The sequence below is a fragment of the Rhinoderma darwinii genome, chromosome 2 (assembly GCF_050947455.1).
Source record: "Rhinoderma darwinii isolate aRhiDar2 chromosome 2, aRhiDar2.hap1, whole genome shotgun sequence".
Taxonomy (NCBI): domain Eukaryota; kingdom Metazoa; phylum Chordata; class Amphibia; order Anura; family Rhinodermatidae; genus Rhinoderma; species Rhinoderma darwinii.
The window spans coordinates 253,206,064-253,230,977 of NC_134688.1; the positions used below are offsets into that span (position 1 = coordinate 253,206,064).

The 24,914-nt window shown below is 43.5% G+C and overlaps 1 protein-coding gene across 7 annotated transcripts in view; it reads left to right on the forward strand.

The window, feature by feature from the left end:
• The first annotated feature begins 8,702 nt into the window (after positions 1-8,702).
• The window catches only part of SPOCD1 (SPOC domain containing 1), a 204,352-nt gene continuing 188,140 nt past the window's right edge, over positions 8,703-24,914 (forward strand). The window contains exons 1-2 of one of the 7 annotated variants that reach the window (XM_075853156.1): positions 8,703-8,790; positions 15,601-15,906. In XM_075853156.1, the coding sequence (XP_075709271.1) occupies positions 15,622-15,906 (285 nt within the window). In that variant the 5' untranslated portion in view covers positions 8,703-8,790; positions 15,601-15,621. Of the gene's footprint in view, positions 8,791-8,910; positions 9,030-9,060; positions 9,310-9,644; positions 9,664-15,600; positions 15,907-24,914 lie in introns of those variants that run through there. The other 6 variants (XM_075853151.1, XM_075853158.1, XM_075853155.1 and 3 more) reach the window with 6 other exon arrangements.

Below are 24,914 nucleotides of genomic sequence, written 5' to 3' on the forward strand. Positions count from 1 at the left end.
GGACAGCTGATCTCGAAGTTCCAGATGCACACTGTCGCCGACAGTGTGCATCGGGAACGGCACAGTGACTTTCTGTCACTCTGACAGGAAGCCTATCAGGACCAGCCGAAGGTTGGTCCTGATTGGGCTTCCGTCCATGGCAGACCCGGAAGCCATTGTTTGGCTTCCGTTTGCCATACTAACTATCGGCAGACCTCGCGATTTCGCACGGGGGTCTGCCGATATGCTAGAAACCCCTAAAATTCGGCGATTGCACCCGATCGCCGAATTTAAGGGGTTAATTCGCCGAAATCAGCGGCAAAGGACCGCTGGCCAGCAAGAGGGGAGTGTCAGCTGTCGGCGACAGCTGACCTCCCGGTTCCCGGTGCACACTGTCGCCGATAGTGTGCACCGGGAATAACTCAGTAACTATACGTCCTCGTGCGGGAAGTAACCTCCCGCAACGACGGACAGTTACGTCCTGGTGCGGGTAGGCGTTAAGCGGTATACCCACACCTAATAATAGAAGACAATCTTTTGTTGTACAACTGTTTTTCAAAATGCTGACCCACACATTTCCGCTGCCTTGTTGTAGTACACATCATTGATTTAAATGAATAGTGGGCTATTTAATACATAGTCACTCAGAGTCCCCTTAGTGACTATGAATTACAGAGCTCATTGCTCTAATAAATTGTTAGTGGGGACGTACTTAGAAGGAAAGGGGTAACACACTATATTAGGCCCCATGGACACAACCGTAGAATTACGGACCCATTCATTTTTATGGCCAATGGACACCATCCCGTATATTTGCGGGAAGGTGACCGTGTTGTAGAAAGACTCTGCAAAAGATAGGACATGTCCTATTTTTTGCTTTTTACAGACCGTGCTCCCATATTTTATATGGGAGCACAGCCCGCAAATGTGGGTGGCTGTCCGCGGCCATCCATGCCTGTAATCACAGATCGTGATTTCGAGCACGGTTATGTGCAGGGGGCCTTAGAAAAATTACCCCTTTTTTTCTATGCAAGGCCTAATAAACAGAAAAAAATATTATTTCCAATTTAACAATAAAAAAATGTGTATATACTGTAGGGTGTGTCTGTAAGACCCATTCATGAAAGGGTTAAAAAAGAATGGTCCATACTCTAGGGAACTAATGTTATCTAATAAATCATATGTTATACATAATATAAATGTTGCCAGTTTAGGCGTGGGTAACATGTTAGACAGTTTTCTCTTCATTAGGCCTTATTCATACGAACGTGTGCGTTGTGCGCGCACAAAAAATGCAGCGTTTTGCGCGCGTTGCAGTTCCGTGTGTCATCAGTGAATGGTGCGTGGCTGCGTGATTTTCACGCATATGCCATCCTTATTACACGCGGTTTTGCTGTTTAGAAAAATAAATGAAGGAAGTGCTTTTATTTTTTCCTTCATCTCTTTATCTACTGTTGTGCGAATCATGCGCGACACACGGAAGTGCTTCCGTGTGCTGCGCGTGATTTTCAAGCACCCATTGACTTCATAGGTCTAACATAGACTAACATAGGTCCGTGCGACGCGCGTGAAAATCATAACACGTTAAATATGTTGGTGTAAATAAGGCATTACTCTACCTCGTGACTAGAGTAATGTACAGCAATATTTTGTGACAACAAAAATTATGCACATTTTCAGACTCCTCTTAGCCATGCTCACAGTTTTACAAAACTGTCGAATAAGGTGTAAAAAAATGTTTAAAACACATAATAAATTTGGTGCACGACATGTATGGCAGCTTTTTGCCACAATTTAAGGCAGAAATCTGGCACGTTTTGCTTTGTAGATCTCCTATCCTTGTATTTCACGTATAATGTTGCAGGAAAATGTTCATAGGATTCCTATTGAAAGGAAGAACTGATTTTACACTGAATATTCCAGGAACATGTGGCTTATCGTGATGGACAAGAAATTATATATGAAAAGATTATCAGCTCAGAGAGGTGATGGTTACAGGATTATCTCTTATGAGAATGACTGTGGGAAGAGTAATATTAATAACTCTGATTCCAACTCCAGCAATATAAATACTTGGGGAGTCGGTAATAACTCTCAGAAAAGTCACAGAAATCATTTTTATTTTATTCTGTACCGGAAGATGTCAGAGAATACAGGCACACTAATAGCAATGTGTGTATATTATTCTGTGCCCGCATGTCTGCAGACATATAGTGCCAACAGTTTTCTGTCCATAAGATAAGGGACTTACTTTTTAAACCAAGTTATTTTCACAATGCTCCCTCTACCCTCTGGTTTTTACACTACGAGTAGTGAGCTGCACATATCCACTAGCCTACCCCTTTATATTACAAGCTCTATTATAAAAGGCTAGGCTAGTGGGTATGTGCTGGCCACTACTCAAAGTGTAAAAACCAGCATAGATAGTGCCGCACTCAGTGCCCCCTGTAGGTAGTTCCCCATGTAGATAGTGCCACACACTGTTCCCTGTAGATAGTGCCACACACTGCTCCCTGTATATAGTGCCACACACTGCTCCCTGTAGACAGTGCCATACACAGCTCCCTGTAGATAGTGCCACACACTGCTCCCTGTATATAGTGCCACACACTGCTCCCTGTAGACAGTGCCATACAGCTGTAGCCTTTGTAAAATATAAAGAGCTTAATAAAATCTGTAAAAATGTAATAAAATTAGCAAAAATACAAAATGAAAGGCAGGTGGCCAAGGATAGTAAAACAAATCCTAAAAAATTCTTCAAGCATATAAATGCAAAAAAGCCAAGGTCTGAACATGTAGGACCCCTAGATAATGGTAATGGGGAGTTGATCACAGGGGATCAAGAGAAGGCAGAGTTACTAAATGGGTTCTTTAGCTCTGTATATACAACAGAAGAAAGAGCAGCTGATGTAGCCGGTGCCAGTGCTGTTAATATATCAGTTGATATACTGAATTGGATGAATGTAGAGATGGTCCAAGCTAAATTAAATAAAATAAATGTGCACAAGGCTCCGGGACCAGATGGGTTACACCCTAGAATTCTTAAAGAGCTTAGTTCAGTTATTTCTGTCCCCCTTTTCATAATATTCAGAGAATCTCTAGTGACTGGTATAGTGCCAAGGGACTGGCGCAGGGCAAATGTGGTGCCTATTTTCAAAAAGGGCTCTAGGTCTTCCCCGGGTAATTATAGACCAGTAAGCTTAACATCCATCGTGGGGAAAATGTTTGAGGGGCTATTGAGGGACTATATACAGGATTATGTGACAATAAATAGCATTATAAGTGACAGCCAGCACGGTTTTACTAAGGACAGAAGTTGTCAAACTAACCTAATCTGTTTTTATGAAGAGGTGAGCAGAAGTCTAGACAGAGGGGCCGCTGTGGATTTAGTGTTTTTGGACTTTGCAAAGGCATTTGACACTGTCCCCCATAGACGCCTAATGGGTAAATTAAGGACTATAGGTTTAGAAAATATAGTTTGTAATTGGATTGAGAATTGGCTCAAGGACCGTATCCAGAGGGTTGTGGTCAATGATTCCTTCTCTGAATGGTCCCCGGTAATAAGTGGTGTACCCCAGGGTTCAGTGCTGGGACCACTATTATTCAACTTATTTATTAATGATATAGAGGAAGGGATTAATAGCACTATTTCTATTTTTGCAGATGACACCAAGCTATGTAATATAGTTCAGACTATGGAAGATGTTCATGAATTACAGGCAGATTTAAACAAACTAAGTGTTTGGGCGTCCACTTGGCAAATGAAGTTTAATGTAGATAAATGTAAAGTTATGCATCTTGGTACCAACAACCTGCATGCATCATATGTCCTAGGGGGCGCTACACTGGCGGATTCACTTGTTGAGAAGGATCTGGGTGTACTTGTAAATCATAAACTCAATAACAGCATGCAGTGTCAATCAGCTGCTTCAAAGGCCAGCAGGATATTGTCGTGTATTAAAAGAGGCATGGACTCGCGGGACAGGGATGTAATAATGCCACTTTACAAAGCATTAGTGAGGCCTCATCTAGAATATGCAGTTCAGTTCTGGGCTCCAGTTCATAGAAAGGATGCCCTGGAGTTGGAAAAAATACAAAGAAGAGCAACGAAGCTAATAAGGGGCATGGAGAATTTAAGTTATGAGGAAAGATTGAAAGAATTAAACCTATTTAGCCTTGAAAAAAGAAGACTAAGGGGGGACATGATTAACTTATATAAATATATTAATGGCACATACAAAAAATATGGTGAAATCCTGTTCCTTGTAAAACCCCCTCAAAAAACAAGGGGGCACTCCCTACGTCTGGAGAAAAAAAGGTTCAAGCTGCAGAGGCGACAAGGCTTCTTTACAGTGAGAACTGTGAATTTATGGAATAGCCTACCGCAGGAGCTGGTCACAGCAGGGACAGTAGATGGCTTTAAAAAAGGGTTAGATAATTTCCTAGAACAAAAAAATATTAGCTCCTATGTGTAGAAATGTTTCCTTCCCTTTTCCCTTCCCTTGGTTGAACTTGATGGACATGTGTCTTTTTTCAGCCGTACTAACTATGTAACTATGTAACTATGTAACTATGTAACTGCTCCCTGTATATAGTGCCACACACTGCTCCCTGTAGACAGTGCCATACACTGCTCCCTGTAGATAGTGCCACACACTGCTCCCTGTATATAGTGCCACACACTGCTCCCTGTATATAGTGCCACTCACTGCTCCCTGTAGACAGTGCCATACACTGCTCCCTGTAGATAGTGCCACACACTGCTCCCTGTCAGGGGCGTAGCTAAAGGCTCATGGGCCATGGTGCAAAAGTTCTTCTTGGGCCCCCCCAAATTTCTTCTCATGGTCGACGGTCCGCAGCTTTCAGGTGCATCAATGGGTCTCCTAAGTGATTCAATGATGCAACACTAGCAGCCAGGGGTGTCACTAAGGTCTTAAAATATCAGGGGCAATAAATATATATATATATATATATATATACATATATATATATATATATATGGGACAGCATATCTATAGCACTACGACCCTATAGATATTGATAGGATTAGATACATTGGCTCAGCAGACAGTATCACACATGATAGGCTTAGATTCATGGCCCATTCACTGACATTGCGGCTCCAGCGCTGGACCCCGGAAAGGTAAGTATAAGAATTGTTTTGCTTTTTTATATGTTACAAATTCTTTTTGGGTTTGTGTTTTTTTACAGGTTTGGATGTTGGACTACTTCAGATGTTGGACTACTTTGATGGCGCCGTTTTTTTTATTCTCAATGAAATGGATAATGAGGGTTCTGTGTTTTTTTAATTTCAATAAAATATTTTTTCTGTATATTTGGATTTTTTTTAAACTTTATTACTACCACCTTCGTAATTGTCGCCCCCAAACAACCCTCATTGACCATTTTATTCAAAAGAAAAAAAGCTGTCATCGAAGTTGTCCTCGAATCCAAAGTAGTCCAATGACCGAACCTGCAAAAAAACACAAGCAAACAAAAAAAAACATTAGTAACACACATTGTAGGCTTAGATACAGGACCCACGTCTGTTGGACTCTGTGTTTAAGCCTAACACGAGCTAGGCTTAGATACAGGGTCCAGCAGACAGGATCACACATGGGCCATGTATCTGAGGCTGGGTTCACACGACCTATTTTCAGGCGTAAACGAGGCGTATTATGCCTCGATTTACGTCTGAAAATAGGGCTACAATACGTCGGCAAACATCTGCCCATTCATTTGAATGGGTTTGCCGACACACTGTGCAGACGACCTGTCATTTACGTGTCGTTGTTTGACAGCTGTCAAACGACGACTCGTAAATTGACTGCCTCGGCAAAGAAGTGCAGGGCACTTCTTTGCAACGTAATTTGAGCCGTTCTTCATTGAACACAATAAAGCACAGCTCAAAATTTACGGCTGTCAGAGAAGCCTCGCATAATACGAGGAGGAGCTTTTACGGCTGAAACGAGGCAGCTGTTTTCTCTTGAAAACAGTCTGTCTTTTCACACGTAAATGCCTGCTATCGTGTGCGCATACCCTAAGCCTACCATGTGGTTGGCTTAGATACAGTGCCTAGCAGACACCCGCCGGGACCCCGGCTAATCAGCTATTTTGAAGGGGGAGCAGTGCTCGTACGAGCATTGCTTCCCCTTCATTCCGGTCACTTGTTCACTCTGTGAATCGCCGACACACCGCAATTGGATAATAGATAGATATGAGAGATAGATGATAGATAGATAGATATGAGAGATAGATGATAGATATGAGAGATAGATGATAGATAGATAGATAGATAGATAGATAGATAGATAGATAGATAGATAGATAGATAGATAGATAGATAGATAGATAGATAGATAGATAGATAGATGTATTGTAGATAGATATGAGATAGATGGATGGATGGATAGATAGATATACTTTGTCTGTTATGCTAAACAGTCAGCCCTGAAGTGTGACTGCTCAGCATGACAGACATACACAATGAAGAGGTTAATAGCTGCATTACTAGCAGCTACTTACATACATGGGTGTGGGGTCAGGGAGCAGCAGGAGTCAGGATTCCTGGGAGGAGACAGCACACACATGATCTTCCTGCTGTAGCCATTCCTTTCCCTCTGCACAGGCCACGAGGAAGAGGGAAACAGCTAGAAGCGAGCTGATTGGCTGGACAGCACAGTGGGCGGGCAAGAGTCTTCCCCCTCCGTGCAATGACTATTTCACCGCCGAGCTGCCACCAATGCTTTAAAATACATTACTGGGTCTCTTTTGTACCCCAGCAGGGACCCAGCAATGCAGAGGAATCATTGTAGCACTACTGTGCTACTGTGGTGAGGGGGGCCTGCGGGCCCCCTAGCTGGGGGCCCGGTCACAGTTGCAACCGCTGCGACCCCTATAGCTACGCCACTGCTCCCTGTAGATAGTGCCACACACTGCTCCCTGTAGACAGTGCCACACACTGCTCCCTGTAGACAGTGCCACACACTGCTCCCTGTAGATAGTGCCACACACTGCTGCCTGTAGACAGTACCATACACTGCTCCCTGTAGGTAGTGCCATACACTGATCCCTGTAGATAGTGCCACACACTGCTCCCTGTAGATAGTGCCATACACTGCTCCCTGTAGATAGTGCCATATACTGCTCCCTGTAGATAGTGCCATACACTGCTCCCTGTAGATAGTGCCATACACTGCTCCCTGTAGATAGTGCCATACACTGCTCCCTGTAGGTAGTGCCACACACTGCTCCCTGTAGATAGTGCCACACACTGCTCCCTGTAGATAGTGCCACACACTGCTCCCTGTAGATAGTGCCACACACTGCTCCCTGTAGATAGTGCCACACACTGCTCCCTGTAGATAGTGCCATACACTGCTCCCTGTAGATAGTGCCACACACTGCTCCCTGTAGATAGTGCCACACACTGCTCCCTGTAGATAGTGCCACACACTGCTCCCTGTAGATAGTGCCACACACTGCTCCCTGTAGATAGTGCCATACACTGCTCCCTGTAGATAGTGCCACACACTGCTCCCTGTAGATAGTGCCACACACTGCTCCCTGTAGATAGTGCCACACACTGCTCCCTGTAGATAGTGCCACACACTGCTCCCTGTAGATAGTGCCATACACTGCTCCCTGTAGATAGTGCCATACACTGCTCCCTGTAGATAGTGCCATACACTGTTGCCTGTAGATAGTGCCATAAACTGCTGCCTGTAGATAGTGCCGTACACTGCTCCCTGTAGATAGTGGCATACACTGCTCCCTGTAGATAGTGCCACACACTGCTCCCTGTAGATATTGCTACAGTGCCCCTTGTAGGTAGTGCCACAATGCTGCCTTTAGATAGTGATCGAGTCCTCTGTAGGTAATGCCACACAGTGGCCCCTGTAGATAGTGCCACACACTGCCCAGTTAGATAATGCCAGTGCCCTCTGTAGTGTCACAGTGCTCATGTAGATAGTACCACGCCGTGCCCCCTGTAGAATATGCCACAGTGTCCCCTGTAGATAGTGCCATACACTACCCCATGTAGATAGCGCCTTACACTGCACCCTTAGATAGTGCCACAGTGCTCCTCTAGGTAATGCCACAGATGTAGATAATTCCACATATATGCAGTGATGTCAGGGGCTCCTCCTCCAGGAAAGAAATCATATCTCCCATCCGTCATGGGTGGCCTGTCCCGCAGTCAACTGCAACTATGGTTGATTTCAATGGTAACGCTTCCGTTGCAAATAGTTTCCGTTTGTCTCCGTTCCGTAAGGTTTCTGTTATTTTCAGCGGAATCAATAGCGTAGTCGACTGCGCTATTGATTCTGAAAAAGGAACGGAAACCTTACAGAACGGAGACAAACGGAAACCATTTGCAACGGAAGCGTTACCATTGAAATCAATGGTAGTACAAACGGAAATCAATGGTTTCCCTTCATGGGTTCCGGACAGAAAGGTCTGATGGAACCCATGAAGGGGACCCAGACATAGATGTGAAAGAAGCCTTAAATGTATGCCCAAAACATAGTGTGCAAGGGGAATAGATAGCAGTTGGCTGACAGCCATGTTTAATAAGTCCCTCATATGTCACTTCCTGGCAGCAGAGGAAAGGAGCGGTGTGGGAGCACATAAGTACGTGTATGTGTAGTGTAGGGGCACCATGCCTGTCATTACAGAGAGTATTGTGGCTGGCTCTGTTATGGAGGCAGTGGCAGTATCCCTTTAACAATTCCTGTCCGCTTTCCTACAATGTCTAGGTGGCAGAATTGTCTATCCTGATGAAGGCGAGTTAGACGTCGAAACAATATGGTAGTTACAGCAGGCAATGTCCATTTTTATTAAGAGCGCGCCCATCTCCAGTCACTATTTCCAGAGCACTACTCAGGTCACGCGCCACATTTGAACCGCTAGTGCGCGGTATCTGGGTGCATGACGACACTTTCCGTACATCCAGTTCTCCTATTGGTCAGTCATAAAGCTCTGTGAAGGCGGGGCCAACAGTTACTGCATGACCCGTCTTCTCCCGTGAGGTGAATGAGGTGTAGGACGTGAGTATAGGAATTTTCGTTGGACACTGGCGGTACTTGTTACCGGCTATGAGATTCCTGGTCCACTTCATAGACATGGCGGGGGACAGTAAAACTATCTGAATGTTACTGTATGGGAAGTGAGGGAGGACGACGCACTTCAGAGTTATGGATGATATTGGTGTTAGGCTCAAATCTGTGGCAGTCTTCCTATGGTGACAAGTGACACACAAGAATTCCGACCACCAGTCCTTCTGCAGTACATGGAGCGGCACCACAAGTCTCCTCGGGGATAGCGTTGGTGGAAAAAAAATCATTCAATGTTTTGGAAGTTACAGTTTTGAATGAATAGTTCCCGTGGGACAGTTTTTTACCGTTTTGTTTTTTAGCCTTGCTCCTTATTGTCTGGGAATCCTAATATGTGATAAGCATAGTCCCCTGCCGGAATAACATCAAGCCAACTGATTTTAACATATTGGCACTTGGCGCCTTATGGTTGATTTTTGGTGGCTCCTAAGGATCACAGTGAAGTCCTTGGCACTGACATTGGCACACATGACATGCCTTCGCTATCATGTGGCAGCTGGAGTGCTGACATGTGCGGGTCAATGCCAGCTCTAGTGGACATTTGTGTATCTATGTGTACACAGTACATGTGGGTATTAGGCATCCAATAGTTTAGAATATCCTTTTTATTATGACAGGAATAAGGCTCTATTAGAATAATTGGAGTTTCCGTTTTGAATGTTTTTCTTGTAAAAATGTATTCTATGCCTGCAAACCCTTTCTGTTTGTAAACAGGGATGAACATCCTGATTAGGAGAAGATGAATGAATTATAATAAATGATAAATACTGGTCTGATGGGCGCACATTGTATGTCTGAATTCAGCTTTATAAATTCCACAAGGCCCATGGCAGGAAGCTCAGGTGACATCATCACTGAGAAGGGACGTATGATAACTAGATCCTCAAAGATCCAAAGTCATTCTCGTCAAAACATCAGCAATATGACAATGGTTTCCCATCAGGACAACCCCTTTCCATATGTCTTTTTAGCCAGGGCAGGGAGCCACAGCAATAAGTTTTGGAGGACATAGCATGACCATATATTACATGATGGCCCATTCATTTGACTGGATGCTTTGTAATACTACACTTAAAGGAGCTTTCCCCACTTCTTACCATAATGCTAGCAGCTAATTAAACAGGTTTTAGCTTTTGGGCCTGTGTGGATCTGTTGTCCATGTCCTTTAGCCAGTTCAAGATCAGGCCATTTTCCGCTGTTAAAGGGGTTGTCCGGACAAGGGGTGTTCCACAGGATAGGTCATCAGTATACCGGTGGGGGTCCGACAAACTTACCCCACACCGATCAACTGCTCTGGCTGCCATTGGGCACGAGATGTCCGTGCCGGAAGCACATGGCTTCGGTCACAGTAAAGCACCTGTGCTGTATTACTGCAGCTCTGCTCCTATTCAAGTGAAAAGTGGCAGTTCCGCCACACGGGCCGCAGTGTACGGAGCCATCTGCTTCCAGCACTGAACACTGCTGGAGCAGCTGATCGGTGTGGGGTCTATGTGTCGGACTCCCACCGATCATATACTGATGACTTATCCTGTGAATAGGTTATCAGTTGGAAAACCGTCCCGTGCCCGGAAACCACTTTAATGACTGGGCACAATATGTTTTTTTTTTAGTCCATGCAGGTTTGAAAGCTATAAAGTTTTTTGTCTTTTAGTTATTCAATTACATTTTTGCATTTTTTTTCTGTGATACATAGGACTAGGGATGCACGATGCATCGAAACTTTGATACTGTTTCGATACTGTGCACCCCCAAACGGTTCGATACCGTTATTTCATGTATGTCGATACTTAGCTGTGCAACCGCTCAGCTCAGTATAGTAACACATGAATGTATGGGAGCGCGGCTGCGGGTATGTAATACAGTCATTGTCCCGCTCCTGAGTCCTGACATGTGCGCTTGGACAGCATGATGTGATGCGGCCGGCGCTGCACTAATGAGCGGCGGCACTGAAGACAGAACATGGCGGGCGCACTACAAAACACCCCCATGTTCTGTCTTCAGTGCCTGCGCCACCGCTTATTAGTGCAGCGCCGGCCGCATACCCTCATGCTGACGGCGCGCGCACTTGTTGTCAGGAGAGGGGCAATGACTGTATTACACAGCCGCAGCCCCGCTCTATAACGGCGGAGATCAGACATACCTCCCATCTCCGCTGTTATTCGCCTGAATGCTGCGATCAAAGCTGACTGCAGCATTCAAGAGGAAGTGAAAAGGGGGGATGCCCCTTGGATCGCATCACAGTAATCCCTGTGACACGATTGAGGGACATACCATATATGGGCAGACAGCCCAGGGTCCAATGAAGGACCCCAGGGCTGTCTTACCATATTTCCTGTTGTTCGGGCATACTTAGGTATATCTTAACAACTGCCTGTGTACTATCAGTACACAGGCTAATGTACTGTAATATAGATATATGCCTGTACATTAAAGTTTAAAAATAAAGTAAAAACATAAAGTAATATTAAATTTTTAAAAACATACAAATACACCTTTTTTACAATAAACATTAAAATAAGTCTCAATAAATAAAATATACACTACCGTTCAAAAGTTTAGGGTCACTTAGAAATTTCCTTATTTTTGCAAGAAAAGCACAGTTTTTTTCAATGAAGATAACATTAAATTAATCAGAAATACACTCTATACATTGTTAATGTGCTAAATGACTATTCTAGCTGCAAACGTCTGGTTTTTAATGCAATATCTACATAGGTGTATAGAGGCTCATTTCCAGCAACCATCACTCCAGTGTTCTAATGGTACATTGTGTTTGCTAACTGTGTTAGAAGGCTAATGGATGATTAAAAAACACTTGAAAACCCTTGTGCAATTACGTTAGCACCGCTGTAAACAGTTTTGCTGTTTAGAGGAGCTATAAAACTGACCTTCTTTTGAGCTAGTTGAGCATCTGGAGCATTACATTTGTGGGTTCGATTAAACTCTCCAAATGGCTAGAAAAAGAGAGCTTTCATGTGAAACTCGACAGTCTATTCTTGTTCTTAGAAATGAAGGCTATTCCATGCAAGAAATTGCCAAGAAACTGAAGATTTCCTACAACGGTGTGTACTACTCCCTTCAGAGGACAGCACAAACAGGCTCTAACCAGAGTAGAAAGAGAAGTGGGAGGCCCCGCTGCACAACTGAGCAACAAGACAAGTACATTAGAGTCTCTAGTTTGAGAAATAGACGTCTCACAGGTCCTGAACTGGCAGCTTCATTAAATAGCACCCGCAAACCGCCAGTGTCAACGTCTACAGTGAAGAGGCGACTCCGGGATGCTGGCCTTCAGGGCAGAGTGGCAAAGAAAAAGCCATATCTGAGACTGGCTAATAAAAGGAAAAGATTAATATGGGCAAAAGCACACAGACATTGGACAGAGGAAGATTGGAAAAAAGTGTTATGGACAGACGAATCGAAGTTTGAGGTGTTTGTATCACACAGAAGAACATTTGTGAGACGCAGAACAACTGAAAAGATGCTGGAAGAGTGCCTGACGCCATCTGTCAAGCATGGTGGAGGTAATGTGATGGTCTGGGGTTGCTTTGGTACTGGTAAAGTGGGAGATTTGTACAAGGTAAAAGGGATTTTGAATAAGGAAGGTTATCACTCCATTTTGCAACGCTTTGCCATACCCTGTGGATAGCGCTTGATTGGAGCCAATTTCGTTCTACAACAGGACAATGACCCAAAGCACACCTCCAAATTATGCAAGAACTATTTAGGGAAGAAGCAGGCAGCTGGTATTCTATCTGTAATGGAGTGGCCAGCGCAGTCACCAGATCTCAACCCCATAGAGCTGTTGTGGGAGCAGCTTGACCGTATGGTACGCAAGAAGTGCCCATCAAGCCAATCCAACTTGTGGGAGGGCCTTCTGGAAGCATGGGGTGAAATTTCTCCCGATTACCTCAGCAAATTAACAGCTAGAATGCCAAAGGTCTGCAATGCTGTAATTGCTGCAAATGGAGCATTCTTTGACGAAAGCAAAGTTTGAAGGAGAAAATTATTATTTCAAATAAAAATCATTATTTCTAACCTTGTCAATGTCTTGACTATATTTTCTAGTCATTTTGCAACTCATTTGATAAATATAAGTGTGAGTTTTCATGGAAAACACAAAATTGTCTGGGTGACCCCAAACTTTTGAACGGTAGTGTACACATATTGGGTATTGGCGCGGACTTAATAACCTTCATAACAATTTTTTTGCATCATTTATGATGTGTACGCTGTAAAATAATTAAATAAAAACTGCTTTCTATCACTGTGAGGCACGAGGTGTGATGAATTATACCTCCATGTGCCTCACATTAAGAGTATGTTCACACGTCTTAACAAATTATGTCAGCTCCTGAATTTCAGACGTTTTTGGAAGTACTCGCGTTTTTCGCGGCGTCCATTAGGGACGTAATTGGAGCTGTTTTTCAATGGAGTCAATGAAAAACGGCTCCAAAAACGTCCAAAGATGTGACATGCACTTCTTTGACGCGGGCGTCTTTTTACGGGCCACCTTTTGACAGCGAGGCGTAAAATTACACCTCGTCTGAACAGAACATCGTAAAACCCATTGCAAGCAATGGGCAGATGTTTGCAGGCGTAATGGAGCCGTCTTTTCAGGCGTAATTCGAGGCGTAAAACGCCCGAATTATGTCTGAAAATAGGCCGTGTGAACATACCCTTATAGTAATTAACCCATTCATGTACCTTACACATTAACCCATTATGGCAGATAAACATGATGGGGTTAATCACTATTGTGAGGCACATTCTAAATTCATCACATCAGAAAATGGAAGAACTTTTTTTTTATTTTTTATTACTGTTGGCAAAGTATCGTTTTGGTATCGAAATCGCAATACTACACGAAGTATCGGTAGCGAAGTCCAAATTTTGGTATCGTGACATCCCTACATAGGACTTTATTTTAATGATATTTTTAAATGAGTATTTTTTATTTTTTTGGGTATATCAGGGAAAAATGTGAAAATAAAAAGTGTCTGGTTTTCAATTTTTTTTTTCTATTTTTCATTTTGAAAGCACAAAATGACACTAAAGTATTATTTTAAATTATGCCCCCTCTTCATTACGGTTGTTTTTACACAGGGGATATATAAATAGGAGTGGAGCTAGAAATTGCAGTTTGGTCTAAGGCCTCATGCCCACTTCAGTTTTTTTCATCATGGTGCTATCCGTTTTTTTTAACTGGTAGCACCCTGACACATTCATTTCAATGGGGCCATGCACACTCAAAAATAGGACAGGTCTTGATGCTGTCCGTTTTTGATGGAACAGTCTCGGCCTTTTCATTGATTTGGTTTGTGAAACAACGGACTGCACACGTAAGCCATCCGTGTGCGGTCCGTGTTTCACGGATCCTTCATTAGTGGCCGTACAACGGCCGACGGCAGTGTGCATGAGGCCTTTTGGTGGCGTTTTTGTTTTATTTTCTTAATTTTTTTCGTTTGTTTTCTCTTTATTTGTATATTTTACACAATGTGCCCCCCATTAAAAAAACCTTTTTGGGGGGAATTTTAACAAGTGTTTTTGTTTTTTTCTGCTGATTTCCCATGTAACTGGGCTTCACATATGACACCAAGTTACAGGGGAGAGACAGCCTCCTGAGATAAACGGCATAGCTGATCTGGCTCTGCTAAGACCAAGGAGCACCTGTACCTACAAGGCATCGGCAATCGCCAGGACTGGAGCAGAAAGGGTATGTTCACACGGCTTATTTTCTGCAGTTTTTCGGGCCGTAAACGGCCTGAAAAACTTCTAAAGATACGGAGGCTGAACGCCTCCTAACATCTGCCCACTGATTTCAATGGGAAAAACAACGTTTCGTTCCCACGGGACGTTTTTGCGCAGCTGTTTGTAAAAACGGTGCATAAAAAAACGCCCCGTAAAAAAGAAGTGCATTTCACTTCTTGAGCTGTTTTTGGAGCCGTTTTGCATTGTCTCAAAAGAAAAACAGCTTAAAAAACGGTTATAAAAAACTCATCAGAAAACGCTTGATGCATAAAAAACGGCTGAAAACAGATGCTTTTCTCTTGAAGACAGCTCCGTACTTTACAGCCGTTTTTAATTTGCCGCGTGAACATACCCTAAGATTCATTACTCCTTCCTAATTGAGTGCCGTGCGATTAGGAAGGCAAAGATAGTAATAAACCATCTCTGCCTTCTCTATAGGGATTCTGGCAGCCTCTGTCAGCCGACTCCCCTTCCTGGCCGCTGCAGACTCTGCAAAGACGTTCAAAAACGTCCCTGCAGTGTTATATGTGAACAAGTCGGGTGTTTTAAGACGTTTGGCGGTCCGCCAGCGGTTAACATTACGTTAAATATCATTAATAGCTAAGCAAGTGATTTCTTGTACAACATTTATAAAAAGACTATATACAATTTTCCTTCTCTCCTGTTTGTAATCAGCTTCTAGTTTTTGCCTGTTTTTGGACCAGTCATTTTATCAAGATTAGTTCTGCTTACAGCAAATGTATATGTTCTATTTCAGATCGAGTAAGGAAGATAAAGCATGGATAAAGTACTTTATGTGGACGAATCAAAGCCAAATGATCGTGAATGCCATAGTCCATTGGGCTTGTTTGAGAAATTCAAAGTGCAAATTCCTCCAGATGCCATGTCTATTCCTGATCCTGATCTACTATTGAGTGCAGTGTCAGAATCTTCTTCCAGTTGGGATACTGAACATACTATGGTTGCCCCCAATTCTCAAAATGTAAATAAGCTTGTTGGGAATAAAGGCAGCTTATTTGAGAGGATGCGCTGGAGGATGAACACCGTCTCTGCTGTCAATAATGTGAGTACTAACTTTTCTTGAATGTTTTTTCTTATATTTTTTACAATCAGTTTTTAGAAAATATGCTCGACTATGACTAGTAACAGAAAAGTTTGTTTCCAAAGAAATACATTGGTGAAAGTGTTGTTGTTTTTTTTTTTTTAATGCTTGGAGCTTTAGGTGATAAAGAAATAAAAAATGTGTCAGGGAATTTTCCTTTTTGCCACATGAGATCACAGGAGTGAGGCGCCTTCCGTCAGAGGGACAGAAGCAAATCCTAAAACCAAAATCTTAGCCTGTTACAATTTCAGTAGTTTCATGCTCCAGCTGACATTCCTTAGCACCTTCATCTTTATCATATCCCCATTGAAATAAGCATGTATGTTCATGGTGGTACGGAGTAAAAGCTTTTGGCCAACAGCTGTAGAAATCGCTGGTTTCTTGTCGCAGGTTTTCCATATTGAATTCAATGGGGAGGTTAAACTCGCAACAAAATGTTGTGTTTTTTTTGCAGCGGAAAAGCAGCGATTCCGCCGCAAAAATTACAAGTCAGAAAAAAAAGCTTATACTTACACAGAGATCTATACTTACTTCTCCATCCAGGCCAGCCTCCTGGGATAACGTTTCATCCCATGTGATCTCTGCAGCCAATCACATGCTGCAGCGGTCACACGGAATGAAGGTAATCCCAGTAGGCCGGGCTGCATAACTATGGAGACCGGCGTAAGTATTATTATGATTTTTTCTTTTTAACCTGCTGTTTTCCGCAGTGGAAAACGGCACCACAATTTGGTTCGGTGTTATGTCCAGAATTCCCTGCGGAGTCTAGGGCAGATACGCTGTGTACTTTTTTGCAGCGTATACGCCCTGTGTGGACATTTCTTAAGTCCTCCTACCTCATTACAGCAGCTAGCGTATACTGGCATTATACCGTTCTTGCTCTGCTTTTGTTGTAAGCAAATGGGTCGGGACACACAAAGAAAGTGCAGATAGACAGTCTGTCTATCAGATGATGAATAGAAGTGACGCTGGCATGGGATGTGGTCCAGCTTCAGTGATGTGGCGGGAGACTATTGATGCCTCTAGGATTCAGGCCCATTTACAACTGTGATCACCAGGACCAGGATAGCTTTGCCATAGGTGGTACTGTGCCTGCATGCTCTAAACCTAGTTCTAATTCATCAAAATAGTAAGGAAGTCCAGGGTAGTTTTCCTGCAATATTGAGAGCAATTACAGGCATTATACCCTAGTTCTGGTCTGAAGTCAAATTCCAGAAGGTAAGAGGACAGCTTCCGAAGCTGAGGATGCTCAATCTCGCGCAAAAGTATTATGACTAGTCTAATAATATTATTTAAAAAATTGTCAACTATGGTTAATAAGATTCAAAATTACCTGAATTAAATTGTAAAGACCACAATTTATGAACAATAGCTAAAGTATATATAGGGAAAATAACATTTTGTTGGCCCCTTCCATGCTTAATAAATAGCAATTTTCTATACCTTGATATAATGGGTCCCTGAAGTTCTGAAGTCCCTTAAGTCACCTCATAGTAAAGCTTTCCATTACCATTCCACCTTGTATTCCAAGTCATGGAGGCTCACTTTTCTACCTAGCAGCCAATTACACAGCTTTGGTGTATAATCGCTAGAAATTGCCATTTGTTCACTTCCAGATTCTTGTTACTAGATACAAAGCTTCTTTGTGCATCAAATTGTCGCAGCTCCTCTTTCGAAAGAAAATGTTGATTTGTCAAGGTAATTGGTCACTGAAAATAGATTTAATCATTCTGTTTTAGCGTGGCTAAACAGAGCTTTTTATTCATTGCAGTGGATACCAGGTAATTTACTGTAATCTACTTTCCTATCAGTCTGATTAAGCGTATTGTCCCCAGTCTGCAGGCCTCTGTACAGTGAGGGTAAATAATTACACACCAAGCAGGACGGAAATGTGTAGCATTACTGACTACAATACACAAAATGAATCAGACATTATCCAAAAGTTCAAGATTTTGTGTCAAATTATATTTAAGAATGAAGATTAATGAAGGTTCCAGTTATCATTTTCTTGCTTAAGTCTCTGTTGTTGACAGTTATTTTGTTAGCCATTGCTAAGGCATATATCTGTGTTTATTTTTATTTTAAATGACCATTGAGAGCTCTTTGGGTCAGTTTTTTTGGCGCTGATTTTGACACGGAAACCGCTTTGGAATTAGCACCGAAAATTATCCGAAATCGCTTGGGTAGCTTTTGGACGTTCGCGGGAAAAAAAGTGGCATGTCCTTTCTTGCCGCGGTTTCCACCTCTGGCCTCCCATTGAATCAACGGGAGGAAGAAAAAACTTGCGTCACTCGTTTCTGAGCATTTTTTCTTTGCCCTCGGTTCCTGATGGAATTCTGAGGCAGATTTTGTCTGCCTGCAAAAAACTCTGTGTGAACACGTTTGCAGTAAATTCAAACTTTACTCACACAGGGGAAACATGGAAATACTTACCAAATGTGACAGGCACACATCATTTATCACCATTGAAGTCAAAGACAATTAATGTTTTATCTCTCAATCAATAAATGCATGAAACGTTTATTCTTTTTGGGTGTGATTTGACTTAGAAGTTCTTTTTATTTATTTTTATGACTGAATTCAGAATACTGTAAAATGTTCACATTCACAAACTTTCTGGCACCATTGTTTATAGCACTGTCTAACTCATGTCATAAATAAAGACTGTCCTTAATGGATTTGAAGCTCCTTCATCGTCTTGCATCATCAGGGGTGAGGACTCTGAGGATGGTATTTAATGTGTCCCTGATACAAGTATTCATCTTTGCTGTTAACTTTACATGTAAATTGTTATTTCACATAAGCATGCACCACTCCTTTCAGATAAAATTTATAAGCATGGCGCTTAAAGGGACAGTGTCATGATTTTTTTTTAAATTAATTTATGTGTTTTTATGTAATAAAGTATTATATTGACTTTATTTATTTTTTCACACACAATGTTTTTTTTTTTTTATTAACTCTTTCTAAGGGTATGTTCACACGGCCTATTTACGGACGTAAATCGGGCGTTTTTGCCCCGAATTACGCCCGAAAATAGCGCCTCAATAGCGCTGACAAACATCTGCCCATTGAAAGCAATGGGCAGACGTTTGTCTGTTCACACGAGGCGTATATTTACGCGCCGCTGTCAAATGACGGCGCGTAAATAGACGCCCGCGTAGAAGAAGTGACCTGTCACTTCTTTGGCCGTAATTGGAGCCGCTATTCATTGACTCCAATGAATAGCAGCGCTAATTACGGCCGTAATTGACGCGGCGTTCAAGCGCCTGCACATGCCGGTACAGCTGAAATTACGGGGATGTTTTCAGGCTGAAACATCCCCGTAATTTCAGCCGTTACGGACCCCCGCCGTGTGAACATACCCTTACTGTACTGGGGCTGCCATGTTTTATATAATCTGTGTATGTGTCTCTTAACGACACATACACAGATAGAATACGGCTGCAAAGTGCATAGGATACAGCTGTGTGTGTGCTCGCGCAGCAGACTGTGTGTGTGTGCGGACGCAGCAGAACTGTGTGTGTGCTCGCGCAGTAGAGCTGTGTGTGTATGCGTGCGTGCAGCAGAGCTGTGTGTGTGCTCACGCAGCAGAGCTGTGTGTGTGTGCGCACGCAGCAGAGCTGTGTGTGTGTGCTCGCGCAGCAGAGCTGTGTGTGTGCTCGCGCAGCAGAGCTGTGTGTGTGTGCTCGCGCAGCAGAGCTGTGTGTGTGTGCTCGCGCAGCAGAGCTGTGTGTGTGTGCGCGCACATGCAGAGCTGTGTGTGTGTAGTATGCGCAGCAGAGCTGTGTCCTATTTTTGTGCATCGGAGTATGCACGGGCGCCGCTGATCCTTCATAGCCGCTTATCAGCTGTTTTGAAGAATCTTCGGCGAGCACACCCCCCACACGCACACAAATCCCCCCAAACATGCAACTGCGCCACACACAACCCCACCCCACTGTTCTTTTTTACGCAACACGTTTTCTTGTGTAAAAAACTTACGGCTCGCTTTCCCATTGATGTAAATGGGAAGCTTATCAAGAGGTTGATGCTTTTTTTGCGTGTTTTTTTACGTATTTTGTGTTTGCTTTTTGACGTATAATTAGGACTCCCATAGACTATGTATGGCAGGGGTCTCAAACTTGGCCGGGAATGTGGGCCACATATAGAAAATATGGGAAGTTGACGGGCCGCATTACTTTCAAATTGGATACAATACAAAGTTATTGTTAATCAATTAGTTATTTGATCTACTATAACACTATATTACTATAATAATAATAATAATAATAATAATAATAATAATAATACTACAGTACTATAATAATACCGCTAGGTTTAAAATTTGAGATATTTCTCCACGTGCTTATTTCAACAATCCAGTTTTCAAGTGTCGCTAAATGCAGTCCGACGGCTCAGTTAGCAGTGTTTGGCAGACACACGAATGTCAAGATTGGGCAGCCCCTTTTTAGAGAATGCCACAGTGCCCTCTGGATGCTGCCACCGTTCCCTCTGTGGATGCTGGCACAGTGCCCTCTGGGGATGATGCCACAGTGCCCTCTGTGGGTGCTGCCACAGTGCCCTCTGTGGATGCTGCCACAGTGCCCTCTGTGGATGCTGCCACAGTGCCCTCTGTGGATGCTGCCACAGTGCCCTCTTTAGATAATGCCACAGTGCCCTCTGTAGATAATGCAACACACCCCTAGATAATGCCACAGTGTCCTCTGTACATACTGCCACAGTGCCCTCTGTAGATGCTGCCACAGTGCCTTCTGTGGATGCTGCCACAGTGCCCTCTGTGGATGCTGCCACAGTGCCCTCTGTGGATGCTGCCACAGTGCCCTCCATAGATGCTGCCACAGTGCCCTCCGTAGATGCTGCCACATTGCCCTCCCCAGATGCTGCCACAGTGCCCTCCACAGAAGCTGCCTCAGTGCCCTCTGCAGATAATGCCACACCCCCCCAAGTAAATAGCTTCATTGGGGCTCCCTCTAGGAGTGGAATCCCCAGCCAGAGCATTGCGGACGCTTTGGCTGGGGATTCCTCTACTGTTGGAGCCCCTGACGTCACTGTGATGTCGGGATCCTTCTGGACCGGAATGTGATATCAGGGGCAACCCCAGAGCTGGAGTCCCGGAGCAGAGCAGCTTCTAGCACTCTGCCTGGGATTCCAGCTCAGCTCCTGACATCACTGTCCATATATGGACATGGATGTCAGGGGCAACCCCAGAGCTGAAGTCCCGGGCAGAACGCTAGTAGGCTCTTCCTGGGACTCCAGCTGTGCTCCTGACATCACTGGGACTCCTGCTCTGGGGAAGCCCCTGACATCACTGTCGATGTATGGACAGCGATGTCAGAGGCTTCCCCAGAGCAGAGCCTATAATAGCGCTCTGCCCGGGTCTCCGGCTCTGGGGAAGCCCCAGACATCGTGTGTCCATACATGGACAGCGATGTCAGGGAATTCCACAGAGTCCCGGAGCAGAGCCTATACTAGCGCTCTGCCCGGGACTCCGCTCTAGGGAAGACCCTGACACACTGTCCATATATGGACAGCGATGTCAGGGAATTCCACAGAGTCCCGAGCAGAGCCTATACTAGCGCTCTGCACGGGACTCCGGCTCTGGGGAAGCCCCAGACATAGCTGTCCATACGTGGACAGCGATGTCAGGGAATTCCAGAGTCCCGGAGTAGAGTCTGTACTAGCTGCTCTGTGTCCCGCGGGCCACAGATGACAGCCCTAGGGGCCGCATGCGGCTCGCGGGCCGCGTGCTTGAGAGCCCTGGACTATGGGAACATTTGGCACGTTTTACGTGCAAAGGAATTGACTCGACACATCTTTATTTGCACAACGCGTTTTTTAAAAACGCGTGTAAAAAAGCGCGTTGTATGTACTAACCGTGTACTTTACCAATTATGTAATTGAAAAGTGTAATCAAGCGTTTTTTGATGCGGTTTTTGGTACGTAAAATGAGCAAAAAAAAACGTGTCAAGCCATTCACTTCACTTTGATCATTCTTATGGTATGTGCACACACAAAATCAAAAATTTCTGAAAATACAAAGCTGTTTTCAAGGGAAAACTGCTCCTGATTTTCAGACGTTTTTTAGCAACTCCACGTCGGAACAGAACGCCGTATTTCCCATTGAAATCAATGGGCAGATGTTTGGAGGCGTTCTGCTTCCGATTTTTACGGCCCGAAAAAAGGCCGAAAATAAGCCGTGTGAACTTACCGTTATGGTATGTGCACACGTAGTGTTTTCACCCATTTTTCGAGCTGTAAACGTCCCGATAAACGGCTGAAAAATCGGAATCAGAACGCCTACTAACATCTGAACCATTGATTTCAATGGGAAATACGGCGTTCTGTTCCGACGGGGCGTTTTTTTACACCTCATTTTCAAAGAACTGCATGTAAAAAGACACCCGCGAAAAAGAAGTGCATGTCACTTCTTGGGACGTTTTTCATTCACTCTATAGAAAAACAGCTCCAAAAACGGCCGTGAAAAACGCAAGTTTGATTAAAATAACTTCTGAAAATCAGGAGCTGTTTTCTGTATGAGCATACCCTTAGCCTTTTGGTGCGTCCTATAGCTTCTGCCAGCTGCATTGTACAATCACTCCCAAAATGTCAGCCAGACAATATTTAGTAATTTGAAGACACCTTTTCCTGGCTTGTAGCCAAAAATGTGGAGGGGGGGGGGGTGAGATTCCCTCCCACATTTACGGCAACTGTGAGTCAGATTGCTTTGCCTTATTCACCTTTCTGTAATTCTGGGAAGTTCTCCCTCTGGTGGCCAACATAGGAAAAATACTTTCCACCATGTGGAAGAAAAATAAAATACAGCAAAAAAATTAAAACATATAATAGAAATAAGTAAATTACTTAGAAAAAAAAAAAGGTTTAATTCGCGACACATTCCCTTTAAAGCTCTTGTTTAGATGGAACCCGTATATTCTCCCAACTTCTTTTTGTGTACTGTGTAAATCTTGTTATGCCCAAACGAATGCTGATGTCCAAACAATGTTACTAGTTTTTAAAGGGGTTTTCCAATCCTTTTTTTTTTTTTTTAAATCAATGCAATGTTCCTCTATTAATATATTAGTGCACTCTGACTATCTTTTTCTTGATAATAAATGGTTTTAGTAACATAACTCCCTATTGTTTACCTTGAGAGGTTTGTTTTGCTCAGTAAGTTCATTCCTCTTCTCTTCCTGTGTTTCTCCTCCCTGCATGCACTGCTCTAGTCCCAGCATGCAATGTGCATGCAGCAGTGCACTTGCTCCGCCTACTACACCCAGCTCTACTAACTTCTGCAATCTCAGTCTTCATTTTGGTGCTCTCATTCTATTACTGATAGCACAAGCTGAAATCACTGGATATCTGCGTTTTTAACCTCTTAACGCCGAAGGGCGGATATATCAGTCCTCTGCAGCTGCTAGTTCGCGCAGGAGGAGGGATATATCCGTCCTGTGATCGCGCGGGTACTGCCAGTGTACCCACACGATCAGCGGCAGGAGCACGGCTGTTATACACAGCCTGGCTCCTGCTGCAACTGCCGGAATCGAAGCGCGCTCCGATTCCGGCAGTTTAACCCATTAAATGCCGCTGTCAATAGTGACAGCGGCATCTAATGTGTTTGACAGAGGGAGGGAGCTCCCTCTGTTTTATACTGACAGGCAATAATGCTTTGGTATACGAAGTATACCAAAGCATTATATATGCGATCGGCACATCGCATAGTGAAGTCCCATGGTGGGACTAAAAAAAAAATGTCAATCCGTTAAATAAAGTTGGTGAAAAAACCAAAAAAAAATTACAGTGAAATACTTTTTTAAAGTAAAAGTGTCAAAACAAATCACACATACACATATATGGTATCCCCGCGATCGTAACCACTTGAACAATAAAATTAACACATTAATTAAACCGCTGGATGAACGGCGTCCAAAAAAACAACGGCAAAATTCGCTCTTTTCTCCCATTCCCACCATAAAAAATTAAATAAAAATTAATCTAAGTCCTATGTACCCCAAAATAGTACTAATGAAAACTACACATTGTCCCGCAAAAATCAAGCCCACGTACGGCCACATCGACGGAAAAATAAAACCGTTACGGCTCTTGGAATGCGGTGATGCAAAAACAAGTAATTTTTTTCTAAAAGGGTTTTTATTGTGCAAACGTAGGAAAACATAAAACCTTTACATATTTGGTATCCCCGTAACCATGCCGAGCCATAGAATAAAGTTAACATGTTATTTACGCTGCATAGTAAACGGCGTAAATTTATAACGTGAAAATCAATACTGGAATAGCGGCTTATTTTCAATTCTCTCCTAAAATAAAGTTAATAAAAGTTAATCAATATATTATAAACATCTAAAAACGGTACAATTACAAAATACAACTCGTCCCGCAAAAAACAAGCCCTTATACGGCTATGTCGACGGAATAAAAAAAAAGTTACGACTCTTGGAATGCGACCGTGAAAAAACAAAAAATAATCCTTGGTCATTAACGTGCAAAATGGCCCGGTCCTATGGCACGACGTCCTATATTTGTGCGCTGTTCGCACATCACGCACCCATTGAAGTCAATGGGTGCGTGAAAACCACGCATGTGGCACGGAAGCACGGAAGCAATTCCGTGGGACGCGCGTGATTCGCGCAACAGCACTGTAAAGGATGAATGAAAACAGAAAAGCACCACGTTCTTTTCTGTTTACAAACATCCAAACGGAGTGTCATAATGATGGCGGCTGCGCGAAAACCAGGCAGCCGCGCATCATAAAGGGCTGACACACGGAGCTGTTAATTGCCTTTTGCGCACGCAAAACGCCGCGCTTTTTGCTTGCACAAAATGCACACGCTCGTGTAAACTCGGCCTTACGGTGACACCAGATGTTTATAGTTCTTTTATGTCTTATGGCGTTTGCACAATAAAATACGTTTTGTAAAAAATCATTCACTTTTTGTGTTACCTTATTC